Source organism: Hemiscyllium ocellatum, chromosome 12, assembly GCF_020745735.1.
Source record: "Hemiscyllium ocellatum isolate sHemOce1 chromosome 12, sHemOce1.pat.X.cur, whole genome shotgun sequence".
Classification (NCBI taxonomy): Eukaryota; Metazoa; Chordata; class Chondrichthyes; order Orectolobiformes; family Hemiscylliidae; genus Hemiscyllium; species Hemiscyllium ocellatum.
Genome location: NC_083412.1, coordinates 75,835,017 through 75,847,506, shown reverse-complemented (window position 1 = coordinate 75,847,506; position 12,490 = coordinate 75,835,017). Strand labels below are relative to the sequence as shown.

The 12,490-nt window shown below is 39.2% G+C and overlaps 1 protein-coding gene across 3 annotated transcripts in view; it reads right to left on the bottom strand.

The window, feature by feature from the left end:
• Positions 1–12,490, bottom strand: part of urb1 (URB1 ribosome biogenesis homolog) — a 121,438-nt gene that overhangs the window by 74,019 nt on the left and 34,929 nt on the right. For 2 of the 3 annotated variants that reach the window (XM_060833717.1, XM_060833718.1), the window contains exons 11-17: positions 11,435–11,608; positions 9,354–9,516; positions 8,855–8,977; positions 4,369–4,481; positions 3,404–3,523; positions 2,013–2,129; positions 501–639 (exon numbers count right to left, since the gene is read on the bottom strand). In XM_060833717.1, the coding sequence (XP_060689700.1) occupies positions 501–639; positions 2,013–2,129; positions 3,404–3,523; positions 4,369–4,481; positions 8,855–8,977; positions 9,354–9,516; positions 11,435–11,608 (949 nt within the window). The remainder of the gene's footprint in view (positions 1–500; positions 640–2,012; positions 2,130–3,403; positions 3,524–4,368; positions 4,482–8,854; positions 8,978–9,353; positions 9,517–11,434; positions 11,609–12,490) is intronic. The other variant, XM_060833719.1, reaches the window with a different exon arrangement.

The window sequence follows — 12,490 nt, the reverse complement described above, 5'->3', positions numbered from 1 at the left end:
ATGGTTGAAAATCCTAGCCCCTCAACTATGCAATTTGTTCTACCAGAACTAACATCACTGGCTGAAAGACTTCTTAAATATTCATCCATGAGGTGAGCTCATCGCTGGCTGACTAGTATTTATTGTCCATCCTAAAAAGCAGTTAAGGGTCAACCATATTGCTGCCGATCTGGAATCATATGTAATCCAGACCAGGAAAGGATAGTTGTTCCCTTCCTTAAAGGGAATTAATGAACCCAACAATCGAGAATGGTTTCATAATCATCATTTGACTCTGAATGCCAAATTTTTATAGAATTCAAATCCCACCATCTGCTGTGTGAGGTTTCAAACCCAGGCCCCAAGAACATTACCTGGGTCTCTGGATTAACAATACTACTGGGCCATCACCTACCACCAACTGATTGATTAACATTTATTTTCAGAAAGTTTACTTTTGTTCTTTGTATTTTCTATCTAACAGAAAGAGAGTCAGTATTTTTTATTCCTTCCCTGCTCACCATCAATATGTGAGATAGGCAAACTGACGGTTTCAGAGTCCGGTCCACCAAGGTTTGCTTGAAGCATGCTGGCCTCTTGTATTGCATCTGAAATCTTGTCTGTGTAAGGATATGGATTTGATATTAACTTTATCAAAACCTAGGAAAACACACAGAGCAATTCATGAAAATTGTGCAGATGCAAATAAGAAACGGAAACTTGTGAAATCAAGTAAAACTTATAATCTTATTACATACAAACATACAAATTAAGGTAATGAGCCAAATGTGTCGCTGTCACTTAGTGACATGATATCAACTGTCCAACTTGTTGGATCTAACTGGTCTACAGGTTTGAAATGCTGCAATTTCTTCATGATATCAAGGACGGTGTCAGGTGTTGATTTGACATCAGTATCCACTACTGTGGAGTGGAAAGATACTGACATACCCTCTGCTCTGTTGAGTTTCTGATTTTAGCCATAGAGTGTATGGGGTACCTTTGGGTATCCTAATGGAATGCAAAAAACAGGCTGTTGGCTAAGTGCTTGCCATCACAAGAAATAAAGGCAAGGTTGCACAGTCATATTGCACTACTTACAGCATTTAGCAACCTCCGAGGAACAAGCCATTCACCTCTTTGTGACAGCTATGGAGGTATAAGGGAGGCAAAAGAAAGAGTCAAAGATGTTTGTCCTTTGTTCGGAGGAGATATTCTCTGAACATTACATACACTAATTTTCGAACAAACATTCTTAAATTGTGCTGACAAACGAAACTTGAATTTTATGTGAAGTAGAAGGGAGACTGTGGAATTTATTTCAACAAGATAGCAGCCATAACTGGATAAAGGGATCAACTTAGAAGAACTGGACATGATACTTTTGCACTTATGTAAAATACTTGGTCTTATGATCAGTGCTAATATAGATGCAAGTCTTTCTTTTGAATTGAATTCATTATAAACTCAGCAAGAAGTGAGTTTTCGAAATGTCAAGAGTATACGTTATAAGAACATGGGCAGCACGGTGGCTCAGTGGTTAGCACTGCTGCCTCACAGGTGCAAGGGAAAAGGGTTCAATTCCAGCCTCGGGCGACTGTCTGTGTGGAGTCTGCACATTCTCTCAGTGTCTCCGTGGGTTTCCTCTGGGTGCTCTGGTTTCCTCCCACATTCCAAAGATGTGCCATGCTTAAATTGCCTCTTAGCATTCAGGAATGTGTTGGCTAGGTGCATTTATTATGGGAAATGTAGCGGAATAGGTCTGGGTTGGATACTCTTCGGAGGGTTGGTGTGGATTTGTTGGGCCAAATGGCCTGTTTCCACCCTGTTGGGATTCAAATACAAACTTCTAAAAGACTATTCTCTACACTACTACATAGTAACAGGAATAAATTTGTCACTAAACATATCTGTCCCTCTACTTGATTGTGAAATTTGACAGATAAGTACTTTACAGTTGCATTTGCTATGGAATTATCTTCAACTTTATGTAAATATGGAATGCAGGATCTGGTAACACAATCAGTACGTACCCTTTCAAGAAATAAAATGACACTCTCTTGTTCCGATTCAGAAACAGACCAAAGACCTTTCATCCACAGTTCCAGCTCTTTCCAAGTGTATTCAAAAATTCCACACTCTTTTAAAACCTAAGCAAGAAACAAAAGCTCGTAACACTGTACAGTTGCCCACTGGGAAAGCAAATGGTACAAGAGAACACAGGGTAAAGGATCTCAGAGTCCTATTTGATAATAGTATTAATTTTACTACTGGAAATTTCAATCATCTTAACTAGGAATCAAATAAACAATGTTTGGTAATAGATTTTAAGCAGTAGATAAAAATTAATTGAATTGGGATTCTGGATACATTCAAAAGATGAATCTTCTAAATTCAGGCAAATTCATCACTGCTGGTGTGTGTAATCCAGTGTCTTAGACATTTGAAAGAAATCAATACTGCTGTGTACAAAATGTTTTCTTTTGGAAGACCAGAAGTGAGAACAAAATGCATTCCATGTATAAAAAGACACTTGCATCTTTAAGAAGCTGTTGCTCTATAGTTTGGGTACTTTAATGTAGACCAGATTCCGTACAGTATGGAAGCAAGCCCTTCGGTGCAACAAATCCACACCGACCCCGCGAAGAGTAACCCAGCCCAGACCTATTCCCTATATTTGCCCCTGACTAATGCATCCAACACTATGGGCAATTTAGTATTGCCAATTCACCTAACCTGCACATCTTCGGATTGTGGGAGGAAACCGGAGTACCCAGAGAAAACCTATGCAGACACGGGGAGAACGTGCAAACTCCACACAGACAGTCGCCCAAGGTGGGAATCAAACCCAGGTCCGTGACGCTGCAAGACACAGAGTGCTAACCATTAAGCCACCGTGCCGACTGCATTTTGTTAATTTAGTTTAAATTGCTTTGAAAAGCGTGTAAAGGATCATCTATCGAAAATGGTGTAGCTGAGCAGAGTTCATGTTGTATGCCAGTAATGTTTAATTTTGCAAATAAATGTGTCAGTAGTGTAAAGTAAATATAGCACTATCGTTCACCAATTGGTTATCCAGAAAGTAATATTAACCATTCAGCAAACATATTTCCCACAACTTGATCAGTTCAAACTGTGGATCAACCATCAAACTGATTGGTCATTATATGGTCTTGAGTTATTCAAAAATGTGGAAAAGAGACAAATAGTTCATTTTTCATGTTGACTATTAAACTGGTACCTATCATTCACAGTTAGCAGAATAATAATATTTAACTGGACTAAACTACTTTGGGTATTGCATTAATAGCAAGAAGACTTTTTTGACACATTCCAACTAAATTTACAATATTATTTGAAAGGTAACAATGTACATATATTGCCAGATTATGGGAATTAAATGTCACTTAAAATCTCAACACACCTTTATAATAAGATGCTTGGTCGATGTTTGCAGTTGGGAGCTCTTACTAGTCACATACATTTTAATCAACAAATAAAATACTGACTTCTCTCCATTATTTTTCTCTGTACTTGTGATATCCTGCAGAAAATACACAGAATAAATCAGTTGTTGCATCAGACAATATCTTCACATTACAACCACAAATCTCACTATGGATTAGATTCAGCATTATTAGATTAGCTTAGATTACTTACAGTGTGGAAACTGGCCCTTCGGCCCAACAAGTCCACACCGACCCGCCGAAACGCAACCCACCCATACCCCTATATTGATCAGACAAAATATGGAGTTCTGCATGTTTAACATATATTACATTTTTAAGAATTATTAGCCTAATGCTGTGAAAAGTTAACTTTGGTATGATTATGATCCTTGTGACTTTATATAAATTTATGGCGAATTTGAAATATTGGGCAGTTTGGACCAGTTTTCTTTGAAGCAGTAAGGCTAAGTGAAATTTAATTGAGGAGTATAAAACTATGAGGGTCTTAGATTAGTGAAATAATAATTAAGACCATTATTTAAAGTAATTGGCAGAAAGTTTCAGGAGAATGTATTCAGGCAATGTGATGGGATCTGGAATTCCCATCTGAGAGGTATTAGAGATAGAAACCCTCATCACATTTAAAGAGCACTCGAATATGATTTAACACCTCATCGAAACACAAATCCTCTGATAATACAACACCTCCTCAGTTCTGTACTGATGTGTTAGCCTAGATTCAGTGCTCAAGTATCTAGAGATGTACTAAATTCCCAAGAGTTGAATTTAAAGATGAGAGTGCTACCGAGCCAATTAACAATGAATTAATTGGATTAAGCCAAGTTTGAAAAGAGTTGTTTGAAAGGGAGATATCGAGCCTTTACACGTAAAATACAATTTCAATCTAAATGAAACACTGGTTTGCCTAATATAATGATACCTGAACTCTGAACCAAGCAAACTTATTGGCAGGCAGCTCCAGGGCAAGCTGAAGTATGTGGTGCTGTAGAACAGGTGCAATTTCCTGTCTGATCCCTTTCTCACTCACGATACCTGGAAAAAGCAGTTAAAGATTTTATCATCACAATAAAACTCAACATCTTTCTCACACCCAATAACAGCACGAAAACAGGCCATCAACCCAAAGATATTCTCCAATGTCTATGCTCCACACGAGTTTCTGCCAATTCTACTCATCAAACTGTCATCTTTCTATTCCTTACTCCCACATGTGTTTGTCTAGGTTTATCTTAGATGCACCTAATTCATTCTCATTAACTACTTCCTCTGGTAGTAAGTTTCATATTCTACCTATTTGTAGACAGGTATTAGAAGGCACTGCTTCAAGAAATAAATTGTTTGTAATTGACACAAGTTTTCTTTGCTCAGGATTAATCATGGAATTTTTACAGCACAAAAAGAGGACAGCATAGTGGCTCAGTGGTTAGCATTGCTGCCTCACAGCACCAAGGTCCCAGGTTCGATTCCAGCCTTGGGCAACTGTCTGTGTGGGCACCCTCCGGGTGCTCCAGTTTCCTCCCACAGTCCAAAGATGTGCAGGTTAGATGAATTGGCCATGCTAAATTGCCCATAGTGTTAGGTGCATTAGTCAGATGGGAAGTGTGGACTCTTCGGAGGGTCGGTGTGGACTGTAGGGAATCTAATCTAATCTATGGTCCATCATGTCCACACCAGTCAACAAAAATCCACCCATTCTAATCTCACTTACCAGAACCTGACCCATTGGTATTAAATGCAATAGCAATTCAGGTGTTCATCTAAATAGTTCTTAAATAGAACATAGAACATAGAAAAATACAGCGCAGTACAGGCCCTTCGGCCCTCGATGTTGCGCCGATCCAAGCCCACCAAACCTACACCAGCCCACTTTCCTCCATGTGCCTATCCAATGCCCGTTTAAATGCCCATAAAGAGGGAGAGTCCACCACTGTTACTGGCAGGGCATTCCATGAACTCACAACTCGCTGAGTAAAGAATCTACCCCTAACATTTAAAGCTATGTCCCCTCGTAATAGCTGACTTCATACGTGGAAAAAGGTTTTCATGGTCAACCCTATCTAAACCCCTAATCATCTTGTACACCTCTATCAAGTCACCCCTAAACCTTCTTTTCTCCAATGAAAACAGCCCCAAGTGCCTCAGCCTTTCCTCATATGATCTTCCTACCATACCAGGTAACATCCTGGTAAACCCCCTCTGCACCCGTTCCAGTGCTTCCACATCCTTCCTATAGGATGGCGACCAAAACTGCACACAATACTCCAGATGCGGCCGCACCAGAGTCTTATACAACTGCAACATGACCTCAGGACTTTGGAACTCAATTCCTCTACCAATAAAAGCCAGTACGCCATATGCCTTCTTCACAGCACTATTTACCTGGGTGGCAACTTTCAGAGATCTGTGTACATGGACACCAAGATCCCTCTGCTCATCCACACTACCAAATATCCGACCACTAGTCCAGTACTCCATCTTCTTGTTACTCTTACCAAAGTGAATCACTTCACACTTAGCTACATTGAACTCCATTTGCCACTTTTCTGCCCAGCTCTGCAGCTTATCTATATCCCGCTGTAACCTGCCACATCCTTCCTCACCGTCAACAACTCCACCGACTTTCGTATCATCCACAAACTTGCTCACCCAACCTTCTAGCCCCTCCTCCAGGTCATTTATAAAAATGACAAACAGCAATGGTCCCAAAACAGATCCTTGCGGAACACCACTGGTAAGTGCACTCCAAAATGAACCTTTACCATCAACTACTACCTTCTGTCTTCTTCCAGCCAGCCAATTCCTAATCCAATCCTCCAACTCACCCTCAATGCCATACCTCCGTATTTTTTGCAGTAGCCTGCCATGGGGAACCTTATCAAACGCCTTAGTAAAATCCATATACACCACATCTACCACTTTACCCTCGTCCACCGACTTAGTCACCTTCTCAAAGAATTCAATAAGGTTTGTGAGGCACGACCTGCCCTTCACAAAACCATGCTGACTATCCTTGATCACATTATTCCTTTCGGGATGTTCATAAATCCTATCCCTTACAATTCTCTCTAAGACTTTGCCCACAACAAAGGTAAGACTCTGGGGTTATCCCTACTCCCCTTCTTGAACAAGAGAACCACATTGGCTATCTTCCAGTCTTCTGGCACTATTCCTGTAGACAACGAGGACATAAAAATCAAGGCCAATGGCTCTGCAATCTCCTCCCTTGCTTCCCAGAGAATCCTAGGATAAATGCCATCAGGCGCAGGGGACTTATCTATTTTCACCCTTTCCAGAATTTCCAACACCTCTTCCCTACAAATGTTTGAAGGATTTCACTTCTACCACCCTTTTAAACGTAGTGGAATCACTCCAGTCCAGGAGTGAAAATCCTGGTGAAATTCTTCTGCACTTCCTCTAATTTGCTCACTATAACAATAAAGGAAATAATGTGCAGACATTAGACTTATTTGAGAGGCCCTGCTGAACTCGTTTATTTAGGCATGTTTGTTGCTGCAGAATGGAACAAGTCTTCTCCTTGGTGACTGCATGAAATACCACAGATGTCTTCACGGTTTCCACCTCTAAATGAAGTTTAATTGGTGCCAAGTTGGAAATAGATCAGTGTTATGTACGAAGAGCCACCAGTAATTGAACCGAGACTTCCCAAACCAATTTCAGTTTGGATTATTGCAGAGAAAAGTGATGTTTAATTTATTAATCTGGGCTGGATTCCAACCCCTATTCTAGCTGTGAAGGGGCACTGGTGAAGTCCAATGTAGTAAGCATTCTCCGTCAGTTTTTGTTTTCACTTCTTGTCTTAATTTACAGCTCTATGCTTTCATCAATCTTCAAATTATGTAGCTCATTAGTGCATCACTATACTGGCTAGAAAATATTCATTAAGCTCACTCTGACTACACAAATCAACAGCTAGTATCTGTGCCTATAAGTAATCAATATTCTTTAACTAAAATCAAAAAATCTTGGGAGCACTATTGATTTCTTGATACATGATCCCTATACGCGAAGCTTTCCAACATCAGTAATCAGCCATTAGGCTTCAATAATAAATAGAGACAATTCAGTTAGTTGCAAAACAGGCTGCCTTATTCTCAGGAGTATACACAATCATCAAATACCTGTATATAAACAATACCCTGCATGTAATCAGTACAACATTCTTAAAATGTACAATGCATCTTTGAGTAAAGCATCTACCATCTTAACACATTTCAATTGCTTCACTACTGGTGCATTGTTCCTGCAGGATATATCATCCCGAAGCAGCTAGCCAAAGTATCTTAAACATAAATAAAGCTGCAGTTTCAGCAACTTGCTTTCAAAGATTGCAGCAATATCATCCACAGTCCTTGGTTTTAAAATAGTTGTTTCCTATTTTAATTCACAATTAAAAATATAAAAATGAAATTATATGGTCTTTATAATAAACTTTCTGAATGTTTGTTTCTTCCCCAGCTCTGTAAGTACTTTTGTTTCTATTACATTTTATTTATTCTACCCGACTGATTTATTGCTGTTGCTAATGGTACACACTGCCACAGGCCTTCTCCTGTGCTTTCTTCAGCTTTCAAGCAGGCCTTTGTGATCACCACTCAGCATCTCGGGATCTCTCCAAATCTGTCATTAGCCAGTCCTAACACAATGAATTCAGTTCCAGTATATTCTCCACCTCTGGTTTTGGACCACTGGGTTGATCTCATGGTTTACCATCACTAGTCTTCACGTTAGGCTCTTATGCCCCATTTCTGTTTCCATAAGTCTGATCACCATTGCCAACATTTAGTAATGTGAAATTTACACACTTGTGAATGAACAGCAGCATGCTTCACTGAACATAGTCTCACACAAAAGACGAGACAGGACATCTAACTTTGATCCCTCCAGAACTGAGCTCCAGTTCCATGTGATCTGATGTAACAATGACCTTGCTTCTTTGACACATGCCATAAGCTATATTTAGCCTTTATTCAGTACTGCCTTTTTTTAAATTGTAGCTGGGCCAAAATCCCTAATGGCAATGCTGAAATAACTCAATCATATTGTACAGCAGTTCAAGGTGGGTCACACCATCTTCCTGAGAACAGTTCATTTTGGGCATTAAATGCTGATCTTGCTGATGATGCCACATCCAAGGAATGCATAAATATAAAGAACAGAGATACCACGTTTTCAAATAAGCAACTATTGATATTCTACTTTATAAAGATATAGACAACTACACGTGAATGGGAACGAAGCAACCTACAAGCAAGTTAAGCAACGAAGCAAGTTAAAGTATTTAATTTGAATCCAACCAATTCTACTTTTCAAACCAGCTGTTTGCAAATCTTTACAAATGCTTCTGTTAACTACGTAGCTTTGCATAAGAAACAGCATTGACATACCTTTAAGCAATTTACTGAAATCAAATGGACACTGAGAAACCATATGAGGGATCACTTTCTGATAAAGACACATAACCTGGAGCACAATTGCCTTCAGAAAAGTGGTCTCAGCATCATCTTCACCTAAAGAAAAAAGACATGAAATGTGAAGCTGGCCTTAAGAATTAATTTTATTAAAATGTACACAGTAAGCACTTATTAACATCAAAAGTATTTGATATGGAGTCTCCCTCCTTCAGTGAATTGCTGGAGATTTTAAAAAATGTCAAATTTTAAAATTTAAAACCGTCTTAATTTCACAATCTCTGTCAACTTAGTCTTCCCTACTCAATGAGTTTTGAAGATCAAAAGAGACAGACATAAACTTGAATGGGTGAATTCATGACAATATCAAATCAGATAAAGAGAAAAGAAAAATGAGAAGACGGAGTTGAGTGTCAAATCACAAAATATGAATCAAACAACTTCCTGTTCCTTCCTCCTGAGATGAAAGCCTTACCATGGTACTCTGTAGGAACTGAACTCTCATCTGCTTGCACCACTGCACTGCTGCATTTTGTGTTTTTCTCATCTTCCTGCTTTTCTTTTCCATCTTCTTCCTTTACCTTGTTCTTTAACAAAGATTGCCACGCAGACACAATGCTATTCATATCTGGTAAATGCTGTATCAGAAGAAAAAAGGCACAATTGTGTCACATAATAGTACAGGAATTCCAGAAAAGTTCCATATTTCTAGAGTGAGGTCTGTATATGTTTTGCAAATCTAAATTTCATAGAAATTTAGCAATACGTAAATTAAAAATTGACTTTACTGACTGTAATCACTATGAACTTATCCAAATATCCTTTTGTAATAATATTAATCCTAAAGGATTAGAATGATTTGATCAGTGCTTCCAGAGGCAAACTGTAATCCTGCAAATTGATGTGAATATGTTTCAATTTTTAATCTGCATTTTAATCCGCAATAGATTGGAAAACTCAAGTTTGGAGAAGGTAGCCTACACAATAGTATGTTTTCAGAATAGATTCTCTGGAGGCAACCAGAGAGGAGGTTACATTGTACTGGACCTGTTATTATGCTGAATTACTTAATAACCTTGGTAGCAGCAATCATAACATGAATGAATTTTACATTCACTTTGAGGAAGAGAAGAGTGAGTCCAAGACGAGAAGGATTGATCTCCTGATTTAAGGGGAGTTGTAAACACATTGGAAGCAGTTAGAACAAGTTTGCCAGACTAACATCTGAAATGGATGGGTTGTCATATGATGAAAGGTTGGATAGGCTGGGCTTCTATCCACAGCAGGTTGCTGTGCTTTGACCAGCAACACATTTGCAGCTGTGATCTCCAGCATCTGCAGACCTCATTTTTTACTTGGGCTTCTATCCACTGCAATTTGGAACAAGAGGGAGGCTTCTTCATCCTGAGGATTCTTGAAGGTATGCATGTGGAAAGGATGATTTTACTTGAGGACATAAAATTGGGCTCATCAATCATCAGAACACTCATCTAGATGTCATCCTCGGTTTCAAGCAAGTGCAGACAATGGAAAGGATGTTGTCTAAGATTCTAGAACTAGGGGTCGTGGTTTAAAAATAGGGGACTGCCTATTTAAGGCAGATAGGAAGAGGACTGCATCTTTGGAATTCTCATTTTCAAAAGATTGTGTAAGAAGAGTCTTCAGAACAGTTCTGATGAAGATAAGGTTCCCCATGGTGGGCTCAATCAGAAGGTCAGGAGGAATGGGATTCAGGGGAACATAGCTGTCTGAATACAGAACTGGCTGGCCAACAGAAGACAGCGAGTGGTAGTAGAAGGAAAATATTCTGCCTGGTAGTCTGTGGTGAGTGGTGACTCTGTCCTTGGGCCTCTATTGTTTGTAATTTTTATTAATGACTTGGATGAGGGGATTGAAGGATGGGTCAGCAAGTTTGCAGATCACACAAAGATCGGAGGTGTTGTTGACAGTATAGATGGCTGTTGTAGGCTGCAGTGGGACATTGACAGGATGCAGAGATGGGCTGAGAGGTGGCAGATGGAGTTCAACCTGGATAAATGCGAGGTGATGCATTTTGGAAGGTCAAATTTGTGTTCTGTGCTGTACTGTTCTATGTTCTAAGAGTCACTGGACCTGAAATCTTAACCATGCTTTCTCTCCATAGATGCAGTCAGACCTTCTGAGTTTCTCCAGTAATTTTTGCTTTTTTTTTGAATTAGATTATTTTGTTGTTCAACTTTGCTCTGCTAAAGTTATGGTATTAATAATAAATCGGTAATTTATGTTTAAGCTATAAACTTCATGCCTAATACTGGTTAGGGACAATTCAGTAACTTTGAGGGGCATTGCATGTTTTAATTTCACTATGTTGTCTGATTGGGTCTGGCTTGGGATCCCTGTGTCATAACAGTATCTGTTTCTTTGGCACTTCTTTTTCATCTTTTCCTTTTGTAAAGTACATTAAGGGTTATCTACATCAAAAGATATCACATAAGTGCAAGTCATGACCAAAATCTAAGCCTGACAAAAACAGTTTGTGAAATGTGAATGTCATGATGAGGCTGCAGCCCGAAGTACCTTACTGAGATTCTCTCTGTACTGCTGTGCAAAGTCCTGCATTGCAACAGAAGTGTAAATGTCAGAGTTTTCCCACGCTTCCTCATTCAGGCAATGCTCAATGTTCTTCAGGGCCCTCTTCAAAACAAATGCAAGCAGGGAGAAGGTAGTATGTTGAACTACTTTGTTTGCAAACTGAAAGTAAAGAGACATTCGATTAAATTTGTTTTCATTTTTATGGACAATTTCTGAGGTCAGTAAGGAAATAATTGATAGCATTGATTAAAATAAAGGAAATAACTGCAGAAAATGACTGAGAGGGAAAGCAAGCCTAACCGTCTGAAACTCCAAAGGTCAGTGGCCAAGAATTCCTCCTTTATCTTTTCCTTCTATATTCCTCACAAAAAGAAAATTCCCAAAATAGATAAGCTTGTGCTGAGTAAAAGCAGACCACACTCAAGACTTGAAATGAGTTCACAGTGCAGTCTAGAAAGACCCTTATGGCATGTTACACCCACTCATCCCTTAGGTTTGTTGCAGGAAAGTTAGCTCAAATCCTTCCCAGTAAATAATTTGTTTTGTTTAAAGGGCAACCTATTGAGCACAGGAGTTGAGCCCAGGTTAACTAATGCAATTATTTTGTTCATTTTAGTTTGAAAACTTTGCAAGTTCTTAAATACTCTTAACAATTAATAACAATTTCTACACTGGCCACGAACAATTTCAGTTTGGTTCATACACGTACTTGAAATATTGATGTAAGCAACCAGTTCCAATCCACTCTTTCCACATTTGCAGTGGCACATCCTAGAGTATTCTTCCAGTCCCCACAATTATAAATCCAGTTAGAACAGGCCAGATTTCCCAGTCTGCCCTGATGTACTGTACCTTGTCATGCTTCTCTGAGAATATATGCAATTGAGGAGCCATTTGTTTAAAAGTCAGGCCAGATGCATTCCAGTCCTCCCCTGTACTATACTTGATATGGCATTTACCCGGCTTTCTCACTATGTTATAAAGGAATCGGCTTTCTGGGTAAGCAGTGAAACTGCTTGATATGGATAGTGTGCAATAATT